General features: G+C 41.1%; 2 protein-coding genes across 6 annotated transcripts in view; one reads left to right on the top strand and one right to left on the bottom strand.

Moving 5' to 3' along the window:
• CEP95 (centrosomal protein 95) overlaps positions 1-19,511 on the bottom strand; it is a 31,608-nt gene extending 12,097 nt beyond the window's left edge. For 2 of the 4 annotated variants that reach the window (XM_030534988.1, XM_030534989.1), the window contains exons 1-13: positions 14,708-14,814; positions 12,507-12,635; positions 11,796-11,903; positions 9,559-9,672; positions 8,534-8,642; positions 7,896-8,008; positions 6,603-6,758; positions 5,906-6,120; positions 5,636-5,702; positions 4,790-4,854; positions 2,019-2,149; positions 1,286-1,418; positions 585-699 (exon numbers count right to left, since the gene is read on the bottom strand). In XM_030534988.1, the coding sequence (XP_030390848.1) occupies positions 585-699; positions 1,286-1,418; positions 2,019-2,149; positions 4,790-4,854; positions 5,636-5,702; positions 5,906-6,120; positions 6,603-6,758; positions 7,896-8,008; positions 8,534-8,642; positions 9,559-9,672; positions 11,796-11,903; positions 12,507-12,635; positions 14,708-14,729 (1,477 nt within the window). In that variant the 5' untranslated portion in view covers positions 14,730-14,814. Of the gene's footprint in view, positions 1-584; positions 700-1,285; positions 1,422-2,018; positions 2,150-4,789; positions 4,855-5,635; positions 5,703-5,905; positions 6,121-6,602; positions 6,759-7,895; positions 8,009-8,533; positions 8,643-9,558; positions 9,673-11,795; positions 11,904-12,506; positions 12,636-14,707; positions 14,815-19,154 lie in introns of those variants that run through there. The other 2 variants (XM_030534990.1, XM_030534987.1) reach the window with 2 other exon arrangements.
• Positions 18,138-26,139, top strand: DDX5 (DEAD-box helicase 5). 2 transcript variants are annotated; one of them, XM_030534992.1, is made up of 13 exons: positions 18,138-18,261; positions 19,723-19,888; positions 20,073-20,169; positions 20,254-20,387; positions 20,536-20,601; positions 21,192-21,333; positions 21,417-21,577; positions 21,981-22,153; positions 22,456-22,566; positions 22,931-22,992; positions 23,085-23,144; positions 24,385-24,609; positions 25,453-26,139. In XM_030534992.1, exons 1-13 carry the CDS (start codon positions 18,254-18,256, stop codon positions 25,836-25,838), a joined length of 1,791 nt encoding a protein of 596 aa, XP_030390852.1. In that variant the 5' UTR covers positions 18,138-18,253; the 3' UTR covers positions 25,839-26,139. The 2 variants fall into 2 exon arrangements, with proteins under 2 accessions (XP_030390852.1, XP_030390851.1); XM_030534991.1 differs by having other exon boundaries at positions 18,138-18,279.
• The last annotated feature ends 1,738 nt before the right edge of the window (positions 26,140-27,877 follow it).

Below are 27,877 nucleotides of genomic sequence, written 5' to 3'. Positions count from 1 at the left end.
ATATCACAACGGGGCGAAGAAAGAGGAAGCAAAAATGTATTTTAAGAAGGTTCAAAGTTAGGGCCTGCTATACATGTTTACAGTGGCAGAGCCATGTTATAACATGTTTTGGTCTTGCATCTGTAGACTGTACCAAGCCATATAACAGTGTTACAACCCTTGCCAGTATACGTTATTGTTACATAACATGATTATCACTGTTATATATTTGGACTGGACATCTATAGTGTGTTATAACAAGGTAACAGGCTCATTTTTCAGTATTCCCCTCCCTCACAGTATGGTCAATAGTAGCATTCGGAACTTTGCTCATTTGTCACTCTGTGTTTTTCACTTTTCATTTCTAGTGAAGCTTTCATAGCTGTTTAGGTGTTATGTTTAGTTAACACTTTACTAACAGGATTTTATATCTTTGGGCATGTCATCCAATGATATAGTTTTAGGGCTGAAGGTAGGCTTCTGAATCTCTATAAAACTATAGAAGAGTTGTGTTCTACTTTCAACTTTAAGTGAGAAGGAAAGCTTTACTTTTAACAAGGTTGTACTTCACCCAGCGCTTAAACAGTCACACTCTGGATTGTTACCTGGGTGAGGTTTCCTTCCCCGATACTCCATGACACTGTCACTGTGCTGAGACAGCTTATCTTCATCTGTCAACATCTCTTCCCTGGGATGCTCCCCCAAAGCTCTCTTCAACATCTGTTGATTAGAGATGATTCTGGTCAATTTCATTAGTTCATCCCAATAAAGTCTAGAAATGTTTAACAAAATTAGAGGTACCAGTTGTAGATTTCCTTTTAGTCCTATTATATATTGAACTCAGCTTCTGCATTTCACTGGGAATTTAATAGAAACAAGTTCAAGAAATATCAAGCTAAGCAAAAGACATACCACTACTGATTAAACAGTGGTACAAGAATTCCAGAATGTCAACATAAACTAAATTATTAATGGTTGGATAATTACACAATAATGTAATCCTAGTATTTCTCCTAAACCAAGTTGTAGTATTTTATAAGGTGACTGTTAATGCAGATTTTGTACTGTCACCAACATTTCTCTCATTCAAGATGAAATAACTCTTTTCTTTAAGATTATTTCTGCAGCATCATCCATTCTTTTACATAAAAGCACCTAAGCTGTGTTTAAAGTCCCTTTAGAAATCAATGCATCTGTTAATCCTACCAAGTTTGACCTGATTCCCTAGATTTTAGTTAGGCTTCACACACTTATTACAAATGCTGGATAAATTCCAAAATGCTATCAAGAATAGATTCCCACTTACTAAATCTAGTTCATTTAACCTGTGAGAGAGTTTTTCTGACATTTCATGCAGCTCTTGCTCAGATAATTTATCCTTTGCCTTTCTGCAGGAAAGGGGCTCCTCTCCAAATGAATCTGTGATAAAATTTTCATATCTGCTAAAAAAAAAAGAGAGGTTTTTTTTTAAAAAAACCCGCACATATACCACTACATTTTCATTTTTGTCCCAACAAAGATTTATGGTCAAAGGTTACTATTACTTAACAGATCCAGAACGCAGTTCACTTTCTTGTTTTAAATGAGATTAGGAAATTATATAGAAACAGATCTGGTGAGACAGAATTCACCAAAGCATTTATACCAGTATTTCCCCTAGTTGTACAGTGAGTGTTTATAAGACTCAGACGTCACAGCCTGTGTGGCTGCTCAAGCCTTTTTAGGAGTATTTGGAACGTTTTTCCCCTAACAAGAAACCAAGAACAGATTCTTACAAAATATTTTATTTTTATTTGGTTCTTAGAAATGGGTTTCTCTGTATGAAGAAAGATCTGAGTTAAAAGGCCATTGTTAAAAGGACTAAAGATATTCTAGATCTTCACCTAAGTCTGCACATCTCACTCTGCTACTAGCACCAACCAGCTTTGGTTGTTACCTAGGCTGGATTCTGAGCAGCAGCCAAAAAGTGAAAGCCCCTATATAAGGAAGTGAGCACTGAAAACCTGTGTTACTCATTCAGTATAAAAAACTTGACTTACCTTTTTCCACTAGGCGGACTTCTTGTTTCAGGTTTTGTGATTCGTGCTACTGATGTTACCTCGTCAGTGCCTGGTGAGATGTCTTGGTGTAAGCAGGTAGTTGATGTATGTGAGGCAGCCACATCAAGAGCCTGTTAGAGAACGGAGGAGGCGAGATCAAATTCATTATGAACTTTCAGTGAAAGGCTCAAAGATTACATAGACTACGCAACAAATTTCTGGCCTGGAGAGGACCATCTACGAGAGTCTGTATGAATACACATCTCAACTCATAAGATTAGATATTAGTAGAGTTAAACTACCAGCCTCCTACTCAGGAAAAGGGTGTTGAGTGTCAGTGTTAAGTCAAAATAGCAGTTTAGTCTAATAAAACTGAAATAATGGGAGACTTCAAGGACCCACATAATCTGGTCAAGTGTCACCATGGGACAAGAGCTAGAGAAGTGATTTCTTGACATCTGAAATATTTATTTTTTGGAACAGCTAATTCCAAAGCACGTAAAGGGACTATTCACTTAATTCTGAATAACACAAAAGTTTGTTCAACAATTAACCATTGAGATCACAACAGAACTAACTCAGGGCTCAGACTGAGTAGGTATATAGATTCAGAGACATACCATTATGCCATACTGCTACCTTATCATCAAGAACTTCAGCCCCTATTTAAAAAGTAAGGCCTGACCTACATCATCATACTGGTTTAATGAACGGTGTCATTTATACCAATCTTGGTAAACCGGTGAAAGTGTCACTCATGTGTTTAAACCAGGTTTATAGCGGTTTAGCTTGTGGATAAATTTACAGGTGCAATCTAAACTAACATAACCAGTTTTAAAAAGATAGAAATTTAGGACTTGTCTATGCATTGCAGTTGCACCAAATTAAGTTAATCAGTTCAGTTAGATGTCCCCACACAAGTTGGACTCATTTATCTTTTAGGATTGCAAATAATCTCAAATGTGAACATAAGACATCGAATGGAGAGATTTCTATTCAGCCTCAAACATTAGCTGAGAGCTTTTAACTTCCCCATTCATCTCTGCAACTTCTAAAAGATCTCTGAGTTAAGTGTCAACATAATTATCTAGTTCTTTCCTAACAAACAGAAGAAAGGGATCTCACAGCTGCAGCGAGGTCTTTTCTCAATGCCCCAAGTGAATGGTATTTGGGAGAGGACCACCATTTATTCCCTCTCCTGCCACAATTAAGGAGGCTTGCAGATCCCACAAGCATATTCCAGCTCAAAATATCCAGCAGGCCTCTGAGCTGCAATCCATATTTTGAGCACATTTAAGAAAGTTTCACTTTATTAGAAAGTTTGAGACGTGAAAAATCACCATGATGGGTCTCATCTTTAATCAGTGGCAGATAACATGTCCATATTACTACTACATCTAGCTCTTGTCTGTATCCTCTAGGTGGCAAGTAGTTGCATCATTTACCACTAACCAGACTAGTCCAGGACATGCATCATCTTACAGCAAACTGGCTGTAGATTGACAGCCTGGCACAAGAACTTTTCCACTTATAAAAGGGGGAAAAAAATCTGATTGGCTGTCAATGTAAGTGCACTGTTCAGCATGTATCTTTAAGTTCATTAACATCTCTTTTTGCTCAGCCACAGCAACGTGAAGGGAAGAGTTATAGACTGCTTTGGGAAGAATCCAGAGACTAAGTTTATGTCTGTGACAGATAACTTGTGCTCACAGGACTTGGGCTACGAGGCAGTTTAATTGTAGTGTAGATGTCTGACCTCTGGGACCCTCCTACCTCTACATCACAATTAAACAGCCCCTTAACCTGCACCCCATAAGCCCAAGTCAATGGGCATGGGCCAGCTTCGGGTTTTTAATTTCACTGTAAAACATACCCTCAGTCCTGCAAGTAACCTTTGTCATAGCAGAGGGTAAAAGACTAGAACTGCAATGTTACGTTGGCTGATTTGGTTATAGCAAGACTTAAAACGAAGGGTTGTTGGTTAAGTTACGAGTAAAGTCCTCTATATTCTGAAAGTCCTACTCACCGCCCATCAGAGCTTATCTTTTCATGTTGCCAAATAGCAGGTCAGCCCCACAGTGGCTTCAATCAGCCAAGAAGTGCTTTGTGGAGCAAGTATTCTTCTCCTGCTCAGATAGTTTCCTATGAGGACCTGTTTCCCTGGAGGCCCTTTGAGTGGAATGAAATCTGCTAATTCAGAACCCACAAACTGGTTATCTAGTTGTTCCAAAGGGCAAATGCAAGGACAAAAAGGAAGGGGAAGTAATCTGGCCAGGTCACTGACTGAGCATAAGACTGAGGCAAATCCTCTGTTGAAATCCAGGCAAGTCTCAGTTTTCTGGAGGTACCTGATTCTGGGGTGTCACCAATATCGTAAGATACTAGGCAAGGAGGAGGTTAAAATATTCTTTCTAAACATCCTTAGATAAATCCAACTGATGTGTAATAACTGGGTGCTTTTGCTGAACTGGTCAGCAATGTAAATGCAAATGTTTACATCATCAGTTAATGCTAACATCCCATTGAGATATGACTAATGTAGTTTACAATCTGCTTGTAGACACACCAAGTCAATACTGTATCAGGTCACATTCACAAGGTTTTGAAAAGAAAAGCAGCAACAGGTTTAAGAGGAAAGCTTCATTTCTGCAAGGTGGTAGGAATACCAAAAATCCCCTGCACAATCGTGGAGAAATTCCCTGTATGCAGGTTTACAGCAACCCTGTCTAAAGCATGTATGGATTTTACAAATAGTGGAAAGTCATAGTTACCTTGGCCACATCATTTGTGCCATTTAGTTCATTTTTTGACACCACCTTATCTCCGACTGGAAAAACTGGCAATAGAAACAGCAGTGTTTATTATTTATTCTCTACACATCAGCCAAGTGTGTTTAGTGATTTACAGAACAAATACAAAAGGCAGGGACCCTGGCTCAAAGAGCTTACAAACTATTTGTCAAAAGAAGTGTAAAATAATAGGGGAAGGAAGACAGTAATTAGATGTGTGGCTATTCAGTTATGGCATGCACACACTTTTTTTTTTTAAATTTTAGGAGAATTTCTTGACACAAATTCAAAACCTACATCTGAGAGGGTGATGCAATGGAAACTGGAAAAGTAGCCAGCGTCTCCAAGGCAACAGAGAAGTTAGAAAATAAGCACTTGTCTATACTAGGAGGGTTTAACCATGCTTTCTGGAATGGATTAACGTAGTTTGTCTTAGTCTACATTCATAGTTAGTTTATTCCGCACCAGTTCAGCTGCACCCTTTGTCAATGAGTTTCTGTAAAACAGACAAAGCTTAAATGGATTAACTGGAGGGAAAAAAAACCAAGAACACCACAGTTGAGCAATGGGCACACTTTACTTCTCAGCACAATAAATCCCCTTTGACTATGACCTATTTTCACTCCCCTTGCAGACATTGTGACAGAAGTAATTTGCTCACATTTGTTAAGAAATTTGAATTTAGTAAGGTTTGAACAGCAAAACATAGATGAATGTTTTCAAAACCATGTTTCCCTCAATGCCAATATGATGAATTCAAAGTAACAAGCACCAATATTTAACACTGCATTAGAACAGAGTTTAATATGAAGCACAACTTGTTCTCACCAGGGGTGAGTCTTGACAGAGGAACACTATCAGAAGTAGCTGACTCTTGTCTAAGTGGTTCTGCAAACTGCAAAGAGAAGTAAATATGCATATTAAATTAACAATTCAGTATTCTTCCTGCTGAACAGGTATGTTTTGACAAGGCCATAGATTAATAATACATTCAGAGATACAGTTCAGATAGATACCTCATTAATTCCATTCTACAAATGCAATAGAGAAAAGCTAAAAATATTTACTAATAAAACCAAGTAAGAAGTTTTCACTTACAACAGAAGCTTCAAGTCCATGACTGTTAGTGAAACTTAGGGACTGTCTGGCTGAGCTTTGGTACTCCCTTCCCATTGAATAATGAGGCCTGGGTTCAGGAGGCTGATATGGTGGCTGCAAAGGAATAGCTGGGCGTATGGGCTCCCCAAGCTTCTTAGCACTGGAACTCAAATTCTCTTTGAGAAATTCAGTGGAATTAACAGAATCCATTGATCCTTAAAGACAAATATGAAAAATATATAGGCACAGTTAATCCATTTAACAAAAATGCCAGCTGGACACTTTCATTCAGCTTCATCTTTGAATAAGCATGTTACTCCTCAGTCATTCTAGAGTTTAGTACACATAAGAGACATTGACAGAAGTTTTTATCTTTGCTGCATGCTGCAAAATTTGGATTTTGGGTGTGAGGAACTAATTAGAAGAACTGATTTGATAATTTAGCATTAAGTTAGTTAAACAGTCATATGAACATCTTAGTTTTCTGATTTATCAGGTGTCAGACCATTCAGACTTCCTCCAAAACTGAAATAAGGAAAAAAGGCGAAGAACTACTTATAGATAAATAGTTAAGAAGCCTTTTGTCAGCTACTATATTCCTAGTCTCAAATCCATGGCTGTGAGGATTACCGCCAACAGAACTAGGAAGACTAAAGAATTTCTAAGGTATTTCTCAGGAAGTCAGTATTTCACGCACCTTCCCTCTCTTTTACAAGTGCTCTTCTGAAGCTGGAAAGCTGACTAGATGATGTCACAAGTTGACAGGATGCCACAGTAGCCTCAGCATCTTCAGGTTCCTTGATCTCCTTAGACCTACCTCTCTCTGCTGGCAACAATTCAGGGAGCTGAAACTCTGGAAGTGGTGTTTGAAAGCAGGTTAAACTTGTTTAAATAATTAAATGCATTTTTACTGTCAGCTCTGTGTTTAGACAGTGTTCATATTGGACTGAATTAGTAACTAGCAGTTAATGCTCTTCACTGCTGTGGGGACAGCAGAATGTTGCAGGTGGAATTTGAAACACTTCAAGAAATTGTATTTATCCATCACAGTATGCGACAAAAGTATTATTCACAGATTTGCTCAGCTGCCATTGTAGGGGCAAGATAAGTCAGCCTCAGTACCCATTCAGTCCTTCGCTTTGCAAAGGAAATTGTCAACAAAAATGCTATTGGTGTTCAGAATGAGCCCAAGTGGTTCCTATTACCAATTCCATGAGCCATCTGGTTCCCTTAAAGAATATTTCTGAATTGCCCAGACTCCTACCAACTGTTTGCTGTAAGTAAGCTTAAAGAATAATTCATTGCTAGGGTTTACATATTGTGTCTTGAAGCAACATTGTTACAATAATTTTACATTTCATACTGTGATTGTCTGAGGTCATCCAGTTATGCTTTCATGTCCTTCTGAACTGGGTCTAATTCACACTGTTTTACTATGTAGTCCTTTTTTAGACAAAAAACAAAACCCTTCAACCAGAAGGGATTGATAATGGTCAACTCTAAATCAGGTTTGAAATCCTTAAACTCTAGGGAACCAGATGTTTCCATCTTGGCAGGATCACCTTATCTTGACATAAGTGCACTGGGTACCATGCAGTTCTGTCTGTGAAATAAGAATTATATTATAATATTGTCCATCTGCTATTGGCAGTTATTCAAAGTCCGCTGGTGTTACTTGTAAGAGTAAAGATTTGTCCTCTTCTCTTGACCTAAGTTTTCTCTGATCTACAGTTATGCAGCATACTTTATGCCAGTTGACTTTCCCTATCTGCCCCAGAGGTGGCTTCATCTCAGTTGTGCCAACCATATATAAGCTGAAGCATTTAGGGAACCTTCAAAAGAAAAGGAGCTATAAGCTTTTTGCTCTACAAGCATGCTCCCAGACCTTTCATATATTTAAAAATACTAAGCACTTTTGACAGTGTATGTTTAATTGCTAGAAGAGTACATGTCCATATAGAACAGTCTTAAAGGTACATTTTAAACTCACCTTCCTTTCTTAGAGAAAATGAATGAGCAGTGTCCCCAAGCCTGATTAATTCACTAGTAGATTCTGATCCTTCTACCTCCCAAGATGGGACAAAAATATCTGACTGGGAAGACCTAAGAGGAACACAACACAGAAGATCTATTAGCAATAATAGTCTTTGCTTGCCTAGGCCACAAGATGGAGCTGCAGAAGAATCCTAACTCTATATCTTCAGTTAGCTGGCCTTTACTTTTTAGAAGAGTATGATCAGTTTCCACAGAGTAAGCTAATTTAAAAATACATTTATTTTCATGATAGATGTAATACAATTGATTAACTAAGCTTCAGTGATTTAAATCAAAAAGCATGCAGAGACTACAGTGGAAGTTTGGAACATAACTCATTACTGTGCAGATTCACCACTAAAGGTGGATTAAAAATTCTTAAAACTGCAAATTGTCTTAGGCTTTGCAATGCAAACACATACTTGATCCAAATTTTAGATCTCTTGCTGCCCAAAGACCACCAAGCATTCCATTCGATGCTTGTACTCGGTATGCTTTTTATTTTCATAGTATGAATATGCTAGACACTTTATAGATATGTAAAAATACAGTCATTGTGCCAATGTAACTTTAAAACATTCAGACCAGTCTTACTCCGCAACAAATGGGAGTTCCAGAGGCGGCACAGGTTCCTCAAGGTCACCTTCCAGCTGCTCTTGAAGCACACTTCGAATTTCATTGTGAGCTAGCTGGTCAGGTTCATCTGTTTATAATCAAAATTGGTTTGTTAATTTCAAGGAAAACCACACACACACAGGATGAGTACTACTGCCAATAGCACAAGAAATAATTTCACATCAATGGCAATTTTAGACTTAACATGCTGTCTAAAACTGTTGCACTGAACAGGTTTGTATATTTTGGTTTAACACTACAGTTTATATTAAATATAACAACTTCCACATGCACCTTATTCAATAGACGCTTCAGTGGTAAGTTAGGAGGAAATTTTAATACCACTTTCACACTTGTAATTCATGAAGTTGTTAGGAGATGGTTTCTGCCAGAAAAGAGAACCATGTTAAAAGAAGCACTATGGTTTTTGTTTGTTTGTTTAAATGGCTTCACCTTTTATTACCATATGTTACTGAAACTAAAAGATTTTAAATCCAACTTTCTGTTCACCATGACTACTGAACGAAATGGAGCAGTAAGTACACAACCTGGGAAATGAAAATAGATTAAGTTCCACTTCTGTTTGTGATCAGTTTCAATCCCTTGCTTTCCTGCAATGTTTGGATTACAAACATTGCAAGCAAAGTTTTAAATCTGAGCAAAAACCTGTTTAAATGCAAACACTCTTGTTCATCTTAGGTGTTGTAAAAAACAAGGTTTTACAAAAGTCTGTTTTCCATATACGATACTAAATGGCTATGGGCTTCCTCAAAAATATAGTTGCTAATCAGGGGGAACGCAAAGGCATAAACTTCATCTAACACTAGGAGCCTATTCCATCCTTAAATATACAAAGAATGGTGTACATATGAAGGCAGAATTTACGCCTCAGTATGGTAGCTTAATAGTAGCACTGGAGGTATGCAGGCAAGATAAGAAATAGTTCATCATAATAATAAGCAGCAGCACATAATATCTTGAACTTTGTTAGTCTCTTTACTCACCCCCATTCTGAGAAGAAGTTTCACTGATTTGTTCTGTAAGATATTCAAGCAGGCCATCAAATATTTCTAACAGATTTCGGATAGATTCTCTCTCTCCTTTCACAATGTTCTCTCCTTAACAGAGGTTACTATGAATTAGTAATTAGAGCTTAGAGAAAAAAAATTCACCTTTAAAAATTTGTCAAAACCTTGGAAAGGCTGTTCAGAAAAATGCATATACAGATATCAACTCAGAAGAAATTTAGCTGGAGTTACATGTTTGGGTCACTATTGGATTTTTATTTCTGTAACATATTTTAAGGTAGGTGGCAAACATCCTGAAATTGTACATTTTCTGTTCCAACAATTGAAAGCCTAATCTTACTGACACATTTTTCATCGGCTCTCATGGAGCATACCAGACATCAAGATTACACACTGCATACTTGTCAAGTGCAGTGGTTTTCAAACTTTTGTACTGGTGACCCCTTTCACATAGCAAGCCCCTGAGTGTAACCCCCTCCCCTTATGCATTAAAAACACTTTTTATATATTTAACGCCATTATAAATTTTGGAGGCAAAGTGGGGTTTGGGTTGGAGGCTGACAGATCACAACCCCTCATGTAAGAGCCTTGTGACCCCATGAGGGGTCCCAACCCCCAGTTTGAGAAACCTTGATCTAGTGAAAGTCACATTTCACATTTCTACAGGGTAAAATTCTGCTAGAGCAAGCTGTTGAGATCTTTGCTTACACTTTGTAGCTGGTTCAGCAGGTAGTATTATAGTCAATATGAAACTAATGAAGGATTCCTGCCTTCAGTTTGTTGGGGAACTTGGTAGGATTCTCATACATGCCTGCTACTGCACAAATGAACTATTAGCTGGGAAGGCAGGATGTAGGAGTCTTTCAAACATGTTAGCAATACTCTATAGACATACCTACCAGTCAGCAAGAGATGCTGTTAGGAGGAGAAAGGTTCCATCCTCCCTTTTTAGTGTCAGTTATTTATATTATAGTACTGGTCTTCACTAGCCAGAGAGGAAGCCCCTAAAAACCCAAGTCTTCAACATAAACATACATGCCCAAGCTAGCACAAAACTGATAATCACTGTGTAGGCTCATATTTCAGAGGACTTCGATACACTCCAGTTATTTATAAAAAGTCACAAGCAATACTGCAATCTCCTTTACAAATGTCAATCTTCAGAGCAAGCCAAATATACATTAACGCCCAGCTGGATGACTGGAACCAGAATTTGAACTATTTCCTCAGTATTTCACTGCAAATGTTTGTTAGCACTGTTACTGTTAAGAGATTGACCTGTTTTTTATTTCAAGATACATTGTTCTATAAAAAATACGTAAATTGGGACTCATTTCAAATAAGATTAAATGTCAGGTCTCCATTAAAAATGGAAGGTCTCAAAAAAAAACCCTGGTATTTCAATTTAGACAATTAAAATATCTAAATGACTATTTCTATTATAAAAATTCACAATGTAATATGAATGTCATAGCAAATTTATTAACTACTTTGACAATATCCAATTAAAATAAATATTAAATTAAATAAAGTTGAGACCACATTGGCTATTTCTCACTTGAATTACTACAAATATTCGTATTTTGAACAGATTCAAACACACACATCTACCCGTTAACGATCTGTTCGAGTCCAAGTGTTTACCACCACAGTGTGTTTTCCTTCTGTTGCCAAGTATGGCAATTATATTCCCAAGGACACATTCAAGGCTTCTTCTACTGTTTCCAAGGTAAGAACGGCAAAGACTCTTCCCATACGGCCTGATACCACCAACCACAACATCGTTCCAGCTGAGTGGAAGAGTGTGACTTGAAGAAAACAAGATAAAAACTGCTATATATTCCACTAGGAATAACTAGATGTCTGCAGTGTCTTAATCCAACTGGTAGCTTCAAGGTAAAAGACTAATCACTTAAACATTGATTTACTACTTTCCATACTGCAATACAGTACACGTGAAATGTAATTAGGTGCTTTAGTCTAAATTTTTAATTATCTGCTTGTTCTCTAAATTGATGGCCCAGTTTTCAGACCAAGACTATTTTCTGGGCATAACTCATTGCACATGCACAATTTTGCATGCTGATATGGAAACATACTCTGAAAGATCAGATCTTTGCTTATAAATAGGAAGTTGAATATAAAGCCTTGGGTATTTTTCAATCACACATGTATACCCCTCACTTCTGTTGACCATGACTGTAAGTACTCACCAGTGATGTGAGACAAGCTGACCTGCAAGTAGTCCAATGCCAGAGAATCTATTACTGCTTGCACATTATGTGCATCATCCTCTTGGCTTCTGGGAGAGGCTATGAAATCTACAAAGAAGAAACATTACATCAGACTACACAGAGGTGGGCAAACTACAACCTGCAGGCCACATCCGGCCCACAGGACCTTCCTGCCCACTGCCTGACCTCCTGCCCTGGGGAGGCTAGCCCCTGGCACCTCCCCTGCTGTTCCCCCTCCCCTGCAGTCTCAGCTCATGCCACTGCCAGCACAATGCTCTAAGCTGCTCAAGTTTTCAACCAGATTAACAAGGGTTAGAGGCAGTGTGCCTTGTCCATACTAGACTTTAAAACACAGATCGCATGTGCTAACATCATACCTTTAAATCCTACTGTAGACAAGGCCTCACTTGAGTAGTTTAGCAACATTTAAAGAATACACCAATCTTGTATGCACTAGATTTTTCAAACCTGTTTGTTTGAATGTTAAACTACACAGTATGTTTACCAGCTGTACACAAGATGTATTCTACTGGGCTCAGTTTACTTTGTGATTTTACTTTTGAAAATGTGTTATTCAAACTTGAGAAATAAATAATTCTTCTCCTAATACAATTGTGTTTATTTATGTTTGTATTTATAGAAAGATAAAGAAAGCCACCATAAGTAATGATACAGGATCTCTGTTCCTACCTGGTACTTTTTCTCCCAAGATCGACTCATAAAGACCAACAAATACATTAGCACCACATTCTGTGAGCTTCGTCACATGCAGATTTATATGACATTTCATAAGAAGATCATTGGTGACATCAACCCATTCTATTAAAAAAAAAGTTAAAACATGTAAATGACTTAGCTAGAAAACGTAAGTACAAAACCCTATCTGTGTACATTATGATGAAGGGAGACTCCCAGCTAAAGGCTCATGTAACAAGTTTGGCAAGTAGAAAGTGTCTTTATATGCCTATTAAACAATAAAAAAATTATGATTTATGTACTGATGGGAGCAAAAGACAGGAGTGAAAAACAGCCCTTAGTCCCCCAAATTGCATTTCATTATGGAAAACTGTGTATTCTTTGATATTTGGGCAGAACAATAAAAGGAGGACAATTAAGTGTAATATGACTCGATCTGAGAAGTCAAAAAATTCTATTGTTACAGACTAACTAAACAATACTAGAATTTGTTTTATTCTATTGGAGATCTGAAGTTTATGGCAATGAACCTTCCACCCATCCACATACAGAATTCCCATTAATTGTAAGGATAAATGTGTCGAGAGTGGTTAATGAATCAGGCCAATTTTTGGTATCATCCCTTCAGAAGGCATAGAGCAAAAGCTGTCAATAATGCTCATTTCCCCCAATCCCAACATAATCCATACATTGCAAACATCACATCAAAGAGTGTAGGACAATCTTCATGTCTACTGGCCTAGTACATCAAGTAATTTTATGTAGATAATTTTTTCATGTTGTGCCAACATATAAAATGAATGATTGTTTATATAAATATTAAAGGATATTTTTAGCGTGGAGGTGGGATATTAGAACACGGATAAGACTTGGGCTGCAGCAGTAGCTGTACAGTGAAAATTAGGCAGTTTGATTTCCATCCAAGTTTCAGGAAGGAGCAGACTAACAGGTCCCAACCACCAGATCCCTGCTGTGAAATGCAATTAAGTGTGCTGCCTTCCAGTCACACCAAGAAAGAGGAGAAAGGGAAAGTGGAGGGGAAGTGCACAAATGAGCAGGGAAGAAGCAAGACTAGCTTTAACTTAAGGGCAGTCACTTGGGACAGCAAGATACTCAGCATAAGAAGGGCAGAAGTTTGCTGGTATGCCTATCAGTGGTCCAGAGAGACAGGTTAACTCCCTCTCCTTGCCAGCAGTGCTAACACACACATTTATTTTTTCCGTCCCAACACACAAAAGGTTTTCTGCATCACCTAATAGTTTTTAGCATTTTTAATTAAGAGGACATAGTGGATGAAACAAAGTTCAGCAAATGGATGTAAGCAGAGCAAATTGTTGCAAGAGTCTGCTACAGTGTCCTGAAGTGATTTTCTCCTCCACAGGCTGAAGTGTGTCCATGTTTGCCCCCCAAAATACTTGCCCTCATGTTTCATTTTCACATGCATTCAACATCAGGAAATTAAAGAATACTTCTTGGTTGTTTAATAGTCTTTAGACTGTGGCCCAATAACTTGTTTCATTTTCAATATTAACATGTTAACTGAGGTCATCTGGGGATTGCTCACCAAAGAGAAAGCCTCAGAGGCTGTAATTAAATCATAAAACAAGAAAAGGAGTAACTTAGTTTCGGGACATAGGGCAAGTAATATTGTAGGTACTGCCCTCACCAAGCAGTGTTCAGACAGGAGAAAAGACACCCCCCAGCTAGCCCACCATGGGGCCAGGACAAGAGGCTGCTGGTAGATATTTACTGATCCACTTAATTTTTTAAGAAAACATAATTTTGAAGACTAGTTGAGAGGCCTCCCTGTTAATAAATCATTCCTTCCCCTCCCTTGCCCCACACAGATTTCCAGACTAAATGGTAGCACCTCACCCCAGCTCTAAGACCTACCACAAATGAGACAATGGCTCCTACACACACCATCCACATATAGGGACAAGGAAGGATGGGTGATAACATAGGGCCCTAGCCTGGGACTCCCGAATCTGGGGTTCAATTCCCCCCTCAGCCTCACTCTGTAACCTGACTGGAGACGGTACCTCACACGGCGGGAAGGCAACAGCGAGGAGCCAGTTACTACGGTGAAAAGGGCCAGGTGAGTAGGGGGACAGGGCACAGCCCGGGCGACTCCCACACACCATCTCCCCCAAGAGTCCCCTCCCGCCCATGGGGCTCCCTTTTGCACCCCCCACCTCTCTCCTCAGGGCTGCCCATGGTGTGTTGGTCACAGAGACACGACAGCGAAGCTCCCAACTGGCGAATACAGCTCCCCTCCCCCTTTCAGGATATTTAAATACAGCAACAATGCTCCTTCCGCACCCATTGGCCAAGCCAGAGCCGGAAGGGGCGGGATTTCCTGCTGGGTTTTCTCCGTTTCTCATGCTTTTACCGCGGTTTTTTTCTCATTTTCTATATGGCCTCGATGGTGTTTTCACCGTTTCGGGGGTTTTTTTAAACATGGATTACGTTTATAGTTATTTATATTTAGCCGTCGTGTCGGCTGCGGTCGCCATAGAAACTGCGATAGGGGAGGAGCCCACTGCACTGCTAAGCAACGGGCGCGCTGTAGCGCTTTCTGTTGGGTCACGTGACGCTGGTTATCCTCCCCTCCCCCCCCGAGGGTTGCAAATTGGGACTGTTAATTACATAATCGGATCCTACGCGAGGAAAGCCGTAGAGCAAGGGAGCCCTACCCCAAGAGAGTGATGGCGGGGTGTCTCACGTCTGACTCTTCTCCCTGGGGAGAGCTACAAGGGGACTCTGAGCAGCTACAGGAGAGGAGAGGCCTGCAAAAGCCAGGCTGGTCAGGCAATGGGATAACTATAGGATCTGCTTCGCCCCCCCCCCTCCTCCCACAGAGTGGAGCGTAATAGGGAAAGTCATGGCATGCACAAGCAAACCCAATGAGAAGAGCAATAATGGTGTCCCAGGGAACCTTTCTTCCTCCCTTTCTCCCCCCTGCCCCGGGGGAGAGTGATATGGGTGTCCCAGCACCCACAAAAAACACACGCTCCAGACAGAGTAACAGTATCCTCGGCACGGTTACCACCTCTGAGATACAAAAGAATGAGAAATCCAGGATGATTCTGAGCCCATAAAACTAGATAGTTGTCAGGGTGTACTGAGTACCCGTACAGATTTCCCAGGACAGATAGCTCCAAAACCAAAAAAAACACGGATGTGCCTGTGAAAACATGGACAAGTGGCAACCCAACTCCTGCTGCCCGCAGGGAACACCCTGGGGAGAGCAATGTGGGTATCCCAGCACTCACAGGAAGACTCTCAGAGAAAGTAACAGGTCATGTCAGAGGGATGGGCACCAACACCTCCCCCAAGAGACAGTGATGCAGGGTATGCTAGTGCTCACAGGGAGAGCAACACAGGTGTTCTAGGACCTAAGGGGACATCCCCTGGAGAGAAACATGGGTCTTCTCCACCCCATGGGTGTGAGTGGAACTGCTAGTCCCATCCTCAGAAATGTTAACAAACAGGTGGAACAAAAATTCTTACTCCTTCCAATTGCTCTACTCCAAAAAACCCCAAAACACTAAACCCCTGTAATAAACATCACTGCTCCATCTCAATGTTTTTGTTCCTTCCTCTTTCCTATGTCCATTGTTTAGCTTCACTCTAAACTCTTTGAAGCAGCAGCAGCTATGTCTTCTGTGTAAAGCACCAATCATAATTTTACAGGTCAATAATGCATAATGATAGTATGATATGAAAAGTCCTATATGTTGACTCAGAATAACATAACAATAGAAAATCATAAGAAAAACAGTTCTACAGACTCTGCTAAAGACATACTACATCTAATCACTCTGAAGTAGAGTATTATGCAAGATTAATGGGTTCAGACTTTCAAGGCCAAATTCAGGTGTGGAGAAGGCTTGTCCTGGCAGGTATGAGGTATTGGAGAAGGAGGGAGGAAATGGGAGAGCGCTGGTAATTGATTGTCAGGTTTGTCCTAGGGAATGCTGGGAGGAGTTTGCCAATAAAGGATTTAGTTTAAGAGGCTTTTCTTGAGAATAGAGGATTGGGATTAAAAGGGGGTAGAGGTTTCAGGAGTGCTTGGGAAGATAAGGAAGCCCAGGAACATTTTTCATCTTGGAAGGAAGACTTGTTCTAGAATGTAGATATGTTGGAGACTCTTATCACTGCAGGAAAAAGCTTGAGAGGTTTTGCCCGCTGGCACTTACTTCTCTTGACTGCAGTCCCTGAGGTTTCCAGATTTGTCCATGCAGAGAGATCCAGTGGCCTAAATGCATTTGTTTATCAATTAACCAGTGACTAAGGGTTTTCAAAATCCCATATTGCATCACCAGAATTTGGAGTGCCCCATTAATTAAAATCTCAAATACACATAATGTATGGTCCCCAAAACAGGCTAAAGACAAAGGCATTTTGGATCTTAATTTTCAGGCAGAAAAGAATCCTGTGGCACCTTATAGACTAACAGACGTTTTGGAGCATGAGCTTTCCTGGGTGAATACCCACTTGGTCAGATGCATCTGACCGAGCGGGTATTCACCGAGAAAGCTCATGCTTCAAAACGTCTGTTAAGTCTATAAGGTGCCACAGGATTCTTTGCTGCTTTTACAGATCCAGACTAACACGGCTACCCCTCTGATACTTGACAGCAATTTTCAAGTGGTCCATGAAGAACAAAGTTTGAGAACCGCTGGGTTAGATCACAGGAACAATGTTCCAACTACAAGTAGTTAAGCACTGGAATAGGCTTCCAAGGGAGGTTGTGAAACCACCATTGAGAACGGCTTTTAAGAACAGGCTAGACAAACACCTGCCAGGGAAGATCTAGGTTTATCTGATGATCTGCCTCAGTGCAAGGGTCTGGACCTGATGACCTCTCAAGGTCCCTTTCAGACCCACATTTCTATTCTTCTAAATAAAACAAAACTCCTGACTCCCTACTATGGTGAACCGTCTGCCCAGTCACAACATTCGGGGTACGAATTTGAAAGGATTTCGTGTGTGTGAATAATACACTGGAACAGGCAGCCATATCAGAAGCTGGGGCTGTTTAGCTGAAAGCGATTTAGGGCCAATGTGCGGCAATGTCCTTGTGATGCGAGAGGGCTTGTTCCCCAATCCCCTCAATAGTCTCGGCGAAGATGTTCAATGCAGTTGGTCCATGCCCCCCTCGCCTTCCCCGTCCATCACCTCAGCGGAAGCGGGCTACCTACAACGGCCTTTATTACATTAAAAGGGCGTTCGGGGGTTGCATGGCCCCACAGAGGCTGCGCAGGCGCGAGCGGCTCGTGCTGCTCTCAGAGGCGTGGGCGCGAAGGGCTGAAGTCAGCGGAGGGAGGGAAGGAAAGACGCCGCTCGAGGGCTCTGGGAACGGAACAGAGCGGGAACGCCGGGCAGTGACGGGAGCGCGAGCCACGCCCGAAGTGGAAGGGGAACTTCCGCCTGCGAGCACACACCAGCCGGCCGGCCAGGAAAAAGAGAGGTCGAGGACAGAACTCTTGTGCTCACGCCCCCAAGGGGGGGAGGGGAATCCGGGCGACTCAAGCTGTGACGCATGACAAAGGGGCGGGTTCTGTGCCTGCGTCACGAGCCGGTTCCCAGCAGGCTCTACGGCACCGGCTATATAACCGGCGTCCGGGCGGCTGGGCGGTCCCCATTCATTAGACTCGCCCGTGCTTGCTGTCTGTGCTGTACCTTCTGCCGCCAGCTCTAGTGCTCGGGCTCGTTTCGCGTCCGCCGCCATCACCATGCCTGGGTACGACATGGACAGAGGGTGAGCCTGGGGCCCCAGCCGGCGCTTTCCGCCGTTTTCGTCCGTACTCCTAGATCGACCGTTTAGCCGCGTAAAATGGCGGCGGGGGTGGGAGGCTTCTCCTTCAGCGATCCGCGAGTGGCGGGAGGGGCCCGCTGGCTGTAGGGGGCCCGATCCCAGCGGGGGGGTAGTGACCCCTGGGGGGGGTGGTGACCTGGTACCCGGCTACGTACAATCTCTGCCCTGGAGTCTCCCCTCGACGGTTGGGGTTATTCGGCACTGGGGTTGGGGGCTCCGGGAGCTCGATTCCCCTGCGGGTTGGCGCCCCCCCCCTCCCCGCCGCCGATTGCGCGCGAGGGGGGGTCCCGCTCTCCCGACTGGGCTGCTTGGGGAGCGCCGGGCTGGTGGAATCACGATTGGCGGATCAACGGGTTGTACAGGCCCCTCTGCGGGGCGGGAGACCTTCGCGGGGCGGCCCCCCCCCCTCAGACTGATGGCGTCCGGGGCTGAAGCCGGCCGGCTCTCGCTTTGTGTTGTGCAAGCGGATGTTAATGGCCGGCCCCGCCATGCGGTGACTGAGGGGAAATCAAAATGCCGGCTGCTGCTGCTGCCTTTGTTCCTCCCCCTCCCCGCCCAGACTCTAAAATGGCAGCGGCTGGAAAATGTGGCGTAGACAGAAATGAGAAACAAAGGAAACGGCAGCGGCCGCTCCGCCATGTTCCCCCCGGGGGCGGAGGGCGCTCACCCTCCTCTCACTCGCCTAGCCGGGATTGATGGGGACGGAGCCTGGCGTGGCAAATAACGATCAGTAGTGTCCGCTGGTCCGGGGGCGAGATGGGGGCTACGCGCCTGGCGGCTTAACGTGATTGGGGGGCAGCGGTGATTATTTTACCGACCTCTTTGTCAAAAGGGCCCCGGATGTGTATGAGCATCTCAGTGGGGAGTTTATTTCGTTACCGAACTCGACGCCTTTGTTCAATACAAGAACAAAAAAATTCCACAGCAGCCCACTTACGGGAATGTTGTCTCTAGGTTTCATAACGCCCCACCCACGCGCGCGCGCACCGGCTTTTTTCAGTCTCTGACGCACCCTGGGAGTGTCCCTTCTATCGCGAAGGCATTTGGTCTGTCCTTTTTTTTTAATTCGTTTCTAACGATTCGTTTGAGCACTTTTAGGAAAATTATGAGCTCCTTTCAGTTTGGGATGTTGGATATCTGATAACTAGAACATACCTGCTGCTGGGGCCTTTGTGGTATTTACACTTAGTTTTAATTTCAAAGATCCCATGAGGTTACATCCTTGAAAACATTGCCTCCTCAAATAGTTATGAACACAGACTAGGAATTTGATTATATTGACAATCTTGGCGTTTGATCTGATGTTATGGAAATGAGTTAATTGCCATATGGGAACAAGTTAGAATTTTCAAAAATCTTCGAGGATAATTACTATTATTTTTTCAGGTTTGGTGGTCCTCGTTTTGGAGGAAGCAGAGGTGGACCTCTGTCTGGAAAGAAATTTGGAAACCCTGGAGAAAAACTTACAAAAAAGAAATGGAACCTAGATGAACTGCCCAAATTTGAGAAGAACTTTTATCAAGAGCATCCTGATGTAGTTAGACGCACTGTGGTATGTACCATGGCTGTTCTTTGCCTTGTTAAACTTGTTCATCTTTGCAGGAATTGTCACTTAGTGTGCTTTTTACTTGGTAATTTGTTGATTGTGGGACATGGATCAATGAGTGAATTACAGGTTTGCTGTAGATATTTTTTAAAAGCATAAATAAAGCTAATGTAATTATTTGTCTTTGCAGCAAGAGGTTGAACAGTACAGAGCAAGCAAAGAAGTTACAGTGAAGGGCCATACCTGTCCAAAACCACTTATAAATTTCTATGAAGCTAACTTTCCTGGTAAGTACAAATATCAGTATAGCAGGGGGTCACTCAGACTTCATGAATACGAACAATAGCTAATTCATTCTTTCTCTTTTGCAGCAAATGTTATGGAAGTAATTCAGGCACAGAATTTCACTGAACCAACTGCTATTCAAGCACAAGGATGGCCTGTTGCTTTGAGCGGACTGGATATGGTTGGAGTAGCACAGACTGGATCAGGAAAAACCCTGTCTGTAAGTTGTGACTTTAAACTTGGGAATGTAGTTACATAACCTCAACTTCATAAAGTATTGCTAATACACTTATCTGTAAATCTAGCTTCCTATCTGAAACACTGGGAAATGCATGTATTAACAGAAGGTTTTCTTTGTTTTCAAACAGTACTTGTTGCCTGCCATAGTGCATATAAATCATCAGCCCTTCCTCGAGCGAGGAGATGGACCTATTGTAAGTATGAGAATGTGGTTTTTCCTTTTTTCATTTCAAGAGGAATGTTACATTAAAAGCACAGGTTGTTTGGTGGGGGTGGAAATGTTGTGGAATGAGTAGGAAAATTAGGCATTTGCTGGTCATCCATTTCATATTTTAGTTAGTCCACCAGGTTTTGGTGCATTGCATAGACCCTGTTCTCCGTAAGATTTTGTCAAAGAATTCAACCACTAGAACTTCCAGTATTTCTATTGGAATTATGCTTCTCAAAATGGGAATATTGGCTTGAGGGCACCTATATCTCAATGTCTGGCTTTGGGGATATTTTGCTGAAGGCAAAGTCCACAGGGGTAACTGGCAGAAAAACCCAAAAGGGACCTAGCATAAAGCTTTGTTCCTGCAGCACTTTAAAATCATAGCACTAGGCTTCTAAAAGATTTTGAGTAACAAGTAAAACTTCCTTGGTTACCTTTGCCTTCATAGGCAACATAGAACTTTTGAATCTTGTAACTTTTCTCTCAAAGCTAAACTCAATTTGACAAAAATTGAAAGACTGCACATGCTTGCTTACCCTGAGAGTGCTAACTTGATATTGACAATGTTTACAGTGTCTGGTGCTGGCACCAACTCGAGAACTGGCTCAACAAGTGCAGCAAGTGGCTGCTGAATATAGCAGAGCATGTCGTTTGAAGTCTACTTGTATTTATGGAGGTGCTCCAAAGGGACCACAAATTCGTGATTTAGAAAGAGGTACAAGAAAGTTGTTACCATATAGACATGCGCAATGTGGAAAACGTTCTCAGATGTGCTAACTTCAATGTGCTTGGTTTAAGGTGTGGAAATCTGCATTGCAACACCTGGAAGACTCATAGACTTTTTAGAAGCTGGAAAGACCAATCTCAGGAGATGTACTTACCTTGTACTTGATGAAGCTGACAGAATGCTTGACATGGGATTTGAACCTCAGATCAGAAAAATAGTAGATCAGATAAGGGTAAGCAGAAGTCATGTTCCAATCTTTAGTTAACGAAAATTTTTGTAGTTTAAAATTACACAAAAATGAAGTATCGGGGTAGCTGTGTTAGTCTGTATTCACAAAAACAACAAGGAGTCCGGTGGCACCTTAAAGACTAACAGATTTATTTGGGCATAAGCTTCCATGGGTGGTAAAAACCTCACTACTTCAAACACAAATGAAGGTGCCTACATATATCAATTCTTGCCACCATCATATTTCTCCTATCTTTTCAATTACATCCAGTTCAATTACATTAATGTTCATTGGACTGGATGTATCCTGATTAACTGTAGCTGGCTGCAGCATTTTGCTATGTGGTTCAACTAATACTGTTCTGCTTGTGTGGTTCAAGTTAAATTAAAACTGTTTTAATCTTCAGCCTGACAGGCAAACTCTAATGTGGAGTGCAACATGGCCCAAAGAAGTTAGACAACTTGCTGAAGATTTCTTGAAAGAATATGTACACATCAACATTGGGGCATTGGAACTAAGTGCGAACCACAACATTCTTCAAATTGTGGATGTCTGTCATGATGTAGAGAAGGATGACAAGTACGTAGTAATTTGAGAACTTGTTTGTGCTCCCAGAGCATGGGGGTGGTGGTGAGAAAACATTATGTAAGATCTCTTCATGGGGGTCTACTAAATGAACTAACAAGTGTTCAGTGGGGTTTTCTTTTGATTCTATTTAGCTTTATTGTGACTTTTTTTTAATGCTAAGCATCTTAAGGTTAAGAACCGGGTCTTAATTATTTGAAGTGAAAGTGTGACTCAATAGCACTAATAAAGAAACTATGCTAGTTTTGGGTATCACCTTGAGTTGCTATTTTGATTAATTTTTTTTTTTGCAAAAGACTTATTCGGTTGATGGAAGAAATCATGAGTGAGAAAGAAAATAAAACCATTGTGTTCGTGGAAACCAAAAGACGATGTGATGATCTTACCAGAAAAATGAGAAGAGATGGGTATGTTCCTTCTACTTTTTTCCTTTTTAGATTTCACTGTGTAGCTTAGCTGCTCTGTCTTCCATCAGTCCACAATTCTGAGTATCAGCCAGTGTACATAACACTCTTCATACTGATGAACAAAAGAAATCTAGTAAATGTCAAGTGAATAGTGCATTCAGCAAGATAATCTTTGATAATTGCTGCAGTATAGAGTCATTAAATATCTTCAATGTCCATTTTAGGGATTTGCAGTTGGTCTACTTAAAAGCATAAGTATATAACGTAACTGGTGGAAGCTTACTAAAATGTTTGTCAAACAGTATTCTGATTTGTACATGTACAACATCTTGAGTTTAGTCATTCAATTTAAATATGCTTTCAGGTGGCCAGCAATGGGTATCCACGGTGACAAAAGCCAGCAGGAGCGAGACTGGGTTCTAAATGGTAAGTGTGACTCAAATTGTTCTTGGCACTTCTTAGATGAAAAATATAACCAAGAATATACATTCAACTGACCAGACTGTGTTCTGTTACAGAATTCAAACATGGAAAAGCTCCTATCCTGATTGCTACAGATGTTGCATCCAGAGGTCTAGGTTAGTACATCTCCTCTAATGCCAGTTGCCAACATTTTTAAAGAAAGTTCATTGCTTTCTTTAACCTCTGCATTTTTCTAAGTTTTTTTCACATAAAGGTGCAGTCTTTGTGGCAAGGCCTAGGCATGACAATCGGAGGACTCGAGGGGGATGGAGGACTAGTGGAAATGATCGGCTGGCTGCTTCCAGTCGAATAGAGAGGTGACAGCTGAGAGCATTGTGTGCCAGTAATCTTCAAAAGGCAAAGACCATCTTTTAAACTACTACCCCATAAACTGTTCTCTCATGAAACCGCAGTTTTTATTCACAGTTCACTTTGCCCTGGTATTTCTTTTCTGTCCCATGCTTTGCATGATTGCCACGGTACAGTGCTGTTAGCTTTGTGCATACTGTTCGCTGTGATCTGTGGGTCTTTGAATTTCAGTGACTTTGCTGAAATGTCGAAGAAAATTATGAACTTCATTGTTCAATGAAATTCATTTCAACCTTGAAATGGAGAGAGCAGCTTTAAAATGTACTAAGCCTTGTACAAATTGGTGAGTACTGGCACATGAGATCTGAGAAAAAGTCCACCTCTCACTTTACTAAGTGGGGTGGGAAAGCAATGGCTTCTCCTTTTGAAAGTCAAAGTTCCTCCTTCACCTATACACCAGTCGTCATGTCGAGACCTGCCAGAGAGAGACACATTCTCAAGTGAACCCTGGCTTCTTGGAAGCGCTTGCCTAGACGAGACACAGTGCATAAAAACAACTTGGTGACTTTGGGGGACAGGTATGTTTTTCTTGCAGCTGCGGTTGAAAGGTCTTGGCAAGACAAGCAGTGTGGCCCATTTTTTTTTGAGCTTCTGATGAGTGTGTATGTGAAGGACCTTGTGTGTTTTTACTCTAAGGTCCTCAAATGAGCACATGAAGAGGCTGCTGTGAGCTTTAGTGGCCCTACTGCAAGAAGCATTCAGAAGTCACTTGATGATTTGTAGGGAACTCTTGAGTTGGGAATGACAAGCAAATGCATTCTCCTTTATGGTAAGGTTTTTAGATCACTGGGTGGGTGATAAGATGGGTACAGATGGAGTGTGCATACTTTTCTCTTCCACAATACTCAAGCAAAAAGGATAATTCTAACATTCTTTGCAGCCATTAGCGTCTTAAAAATACAGTTGTCTAACGTTTATTTTTGATTTGGCTGTTGTGGTGTGCAAAACTTTGTACATTGCTTTTTGCCACACTGCAACACTTTACAGATGTGGAAGATGTGAAATTTGTCATCAATTATGACTACCCTAACTCCTCAGAGGACTATATCCACCGAATTGGACGAACTGCCCGCAGTACCAAAACAGGCACAGCCTACACATTCTTTACTCCTAACAATATAAAGCAAGTAAGCGACCTCATCTCTGTGCTTCGGGAGGCTAATCAAGCTATCAACCCCAAACTGCTTCAGTTAATTGAAGACAGAGGTTCAGGTAAATATTCCATTTACTATACTCTTTTCTTGTCAGTGAATTTTTTTTTTTTGTAGCATGGTATGTAGCTTTTGACAAATGTGGTTTTTTCAATTTCACACTGCCTCCAGGTACCCTGAACTTGGGGCAGAATAGTATCTTTTACTTCAGGAATGCATTAACATATATGTCCTGATCTTCCCAGTTAAAAGAAATGGGTTTCAACATCTTTTTATACACACATTGTACTTAATCAGGAGGAGTATTGTGCCAATTGTATGGGAAAAGTAAAACTTGTGGCCTGTAGTCATATTGTACTACAGTAATCCACAGCAGACCACTGTCACTGAAAGCACCATCAAAGATCAGTGATAGAATATAGCCTTTTTAGAGTTTATCTGCCACTATTAGCATTGGTGGAGAAAAATATACTTCTGTACTACATAATAGGTCATTTATTCCCATCCTTCATTTCCTTCCCTGTTTCTTTCTGTACCTCTAAACATCCTTTGTGCAACCTCCCATTTTCCCCTCTGGACTTCATTATTGCTTTTCTATTCAAATCACTTAATTTGATCATTTTCAGTGCTCATATTGTACAGCGTTAACACCCAGGGATCAGTGTCAGTCTGCAGACTGGGAAGCCATTGGTGACTGCACTTAGTTCATGTTTGAAAAAGTTAAAGTGGCAATGATGAGCTCAAACTCTTCAAGGCATCCAGATTTCTATACACAACTTTCATTTGAAGTACAGATCTGTTAAGTGGGAAAGATACTTGACTTCTCTATTACATAGATATTGATGCTTTGATGAGATACTGACTTCAAGTGTCATTTGCCAATCTAGATTTTTTTTCTTCACAGGTCGTTCCCGAGGTGATCGACGTGACAGATATTCTGCGGGCAAAAGGGGTGGATTTGGTAATTTTAGAGAGAGAGAGAATTTTGAGAGAACTTATGGTGCAGTAGGGAAGAGAGACTTTGGAGCAAAAGCCCAAAACGGTGGCTACAGTGCTCAAACCTACAGTAATGGAACTCCATTTGGAAATGGCTTTGCAGCTGCTGGCATGCAGGCTAGCTTCAGAGCTGCTGGTAATCCTGCAGGAGCTTACCAGAATGGTTATGATCAACAGTATGCAGCTAACATTGCGACTATGCACAATGGTATGAACCAACAGCAGTATGCATATCCTGCCACTGGTGCTGCTCCTATGATAGGTTACCCAATGCCAGCAGGCTATACTCAATAACTTTAGAAGTATATTTAAATGTCTGTTTTTTTCATAATTGCTCTTTATATTGTGTGTTATCAAGACAGGATAGTTATTTAAGAAACTTAACGGAAAATGCAGAAATGACTACAGTGCAGCAGTAATTATGGTGCACTTTTTCGCTATTTAAGTTGAATATTTCTCTACATTCCTGAAACAATTTTTAGTTTTTTGTACTAGAAAATGCAGGCAGTGTTTTCACCAAGTAAATGTACAGTGATTTGAAATACAGTAACAGAGGGCAGTGCATGGCCTTCCAATAAAGATATTTGAAGACTGACTTTTCTGTGAAATGGAAATTGTTTGTCTCAAGTGCGCCACTTGACATCAGTGGAACATAAATGTTTTTCTCTTAAATTCCAGAAAGAAGCTTACTATATGGTTTTTATTTTATCCTCCCAATCATCTTAAATGACTAGATCTATTGCTAGAGAACCAGCTTACTGCAGTCTAGTGCCGTGACTTCCTTTTACTGGTTATAAACACTCAAACTCTTTTTTGGAGAACATTAGCTGAATTTTATTGGCAGAATTGGCTTCAGATTTAGTATTGAAGAGACATTTTATGCATTTGTGTCTCGAGTAGATTTAACCTGTGAAAATACATGGAAACAATAGTACAGCTAACTTGTTTTTTAATGAAAACACTTCATTAGGTGAAGGGCAAGAGTAGTATGCAGCTGTCCTATAGAAGTTTTTATCAGCCCTACAAAGCAAGGGTGCTGTAAACCATGCAAAGTGCAACCTGGGAGTCCAAGCTCTAGTATTAAAACCTTTGCAGCCATAAAAGTTAGAGCACTAATAACACTCAATATACAAGTAGACCTGAATTGTTTTGCATGGAAGCCTGTTTTCCCAGGATATATAGACCTAGATAACCAAAAGGGTAAAGTGGGACTTAAATCAAGAGCTCACCATGTTAAAAAATCAGTTCTCATTTCCTTGTATTCTGTTGCTGTACTCCCTTGCCCCATGGAGCCAGTACTGGTCTGGAGGATAGACAGTAGTCTCAGCCTCACAAGCTTGTTGCTAGCAGGGTTCTAACACAGGTTTCTCAATGGGATTAATAAATAAGATTTTTTTTCTCCCACTAACTGTAGTATAGAATATAACTTCTGATTCTCAGACAAGACTATCTTGCCCTTTTCTAGAACCAAGCTAGTGACAACTCTCATTTGTAAATACCATTGTAACTAGCAGGATTCTGATCCTACTGTAGCTAGGATGTTAAACTGGATTTCTTTTGCTTAGCCATACAACTTATCAGGCTGACCTAGTAATTCTTGTCAGTTTTTTATTTTCACTCTGTTGCTCTTCTAGCTTGTAAAGCTGGCAACTGTGATGATGGGATTATTCTGAATCATTGAGGTTTAAACATACACGAATTTTTCATAACATGCACAGCACATTGAATGCTTATTCCTCATTAAGCTCCACCTACTGGAACTATTTTAAATCCATGATTAGGAAATGCTGCTGCATGTATGGAAATTTCCACTGCCATGCTGAGTCAGACTGCCAGTTGGGAGCTCATTAGCAGAACTAATAGGCAAATCTCCCTCACCTCAGCCACACGCCTACAGCCGAACATTAGGTCCCTCCCATCTATGCTGTTTTTAACCCTCCTTTATTGCCAAGGGAACCTTTCTGTTAGAGGCTTTTTATATAACAATGCAACTCTGACGCAAACTACAGCAAGCATCTCCTACAGTGCTTTGTGCATCCAGAGCCCTCACATGACTTGTGTCTAGACTCAGAGCACCATCACACATTCTCCTTCCATAGTCCCATTTGCACTTAAACTCAGTGGATCACAGCTGTCATCACCCAAACCCTGTTTGGAAAGTTGTGATTTGACTCCCATCTCCTGGCTCATTTGTCCATGCATGAATGTGTGTGCATGATGGAGGGAAAGGCAGAGAAGGGTTGTCAAAATGTTGAATTCTACAATAGGTGAAGGTGGTGGCACAACAGCCTCAAGACAGTAGGAAGTAGTCTTGGGTTTCATTCCTCTAATCA

This window comes from Gopherus evgoodei, chromosome 15 (genome assembly GCF_007399415.2).
Source record: "Gopherus evgoodei ecotype Sinaloan lineage chromosome 15, rGopEvg1_v1.p, whole genome shotgun sequence".
Classification (NCBI taxonomy): Eukaryota; Metazoa; Chordata; order Testudines; family Testudinidae; genus Gopherus; species Gopherus evgoodei.
Note: the sequence above shows the minus strand (reverse complement) of the source record. Positions and strands in the feature narration are given on the sequence as shown.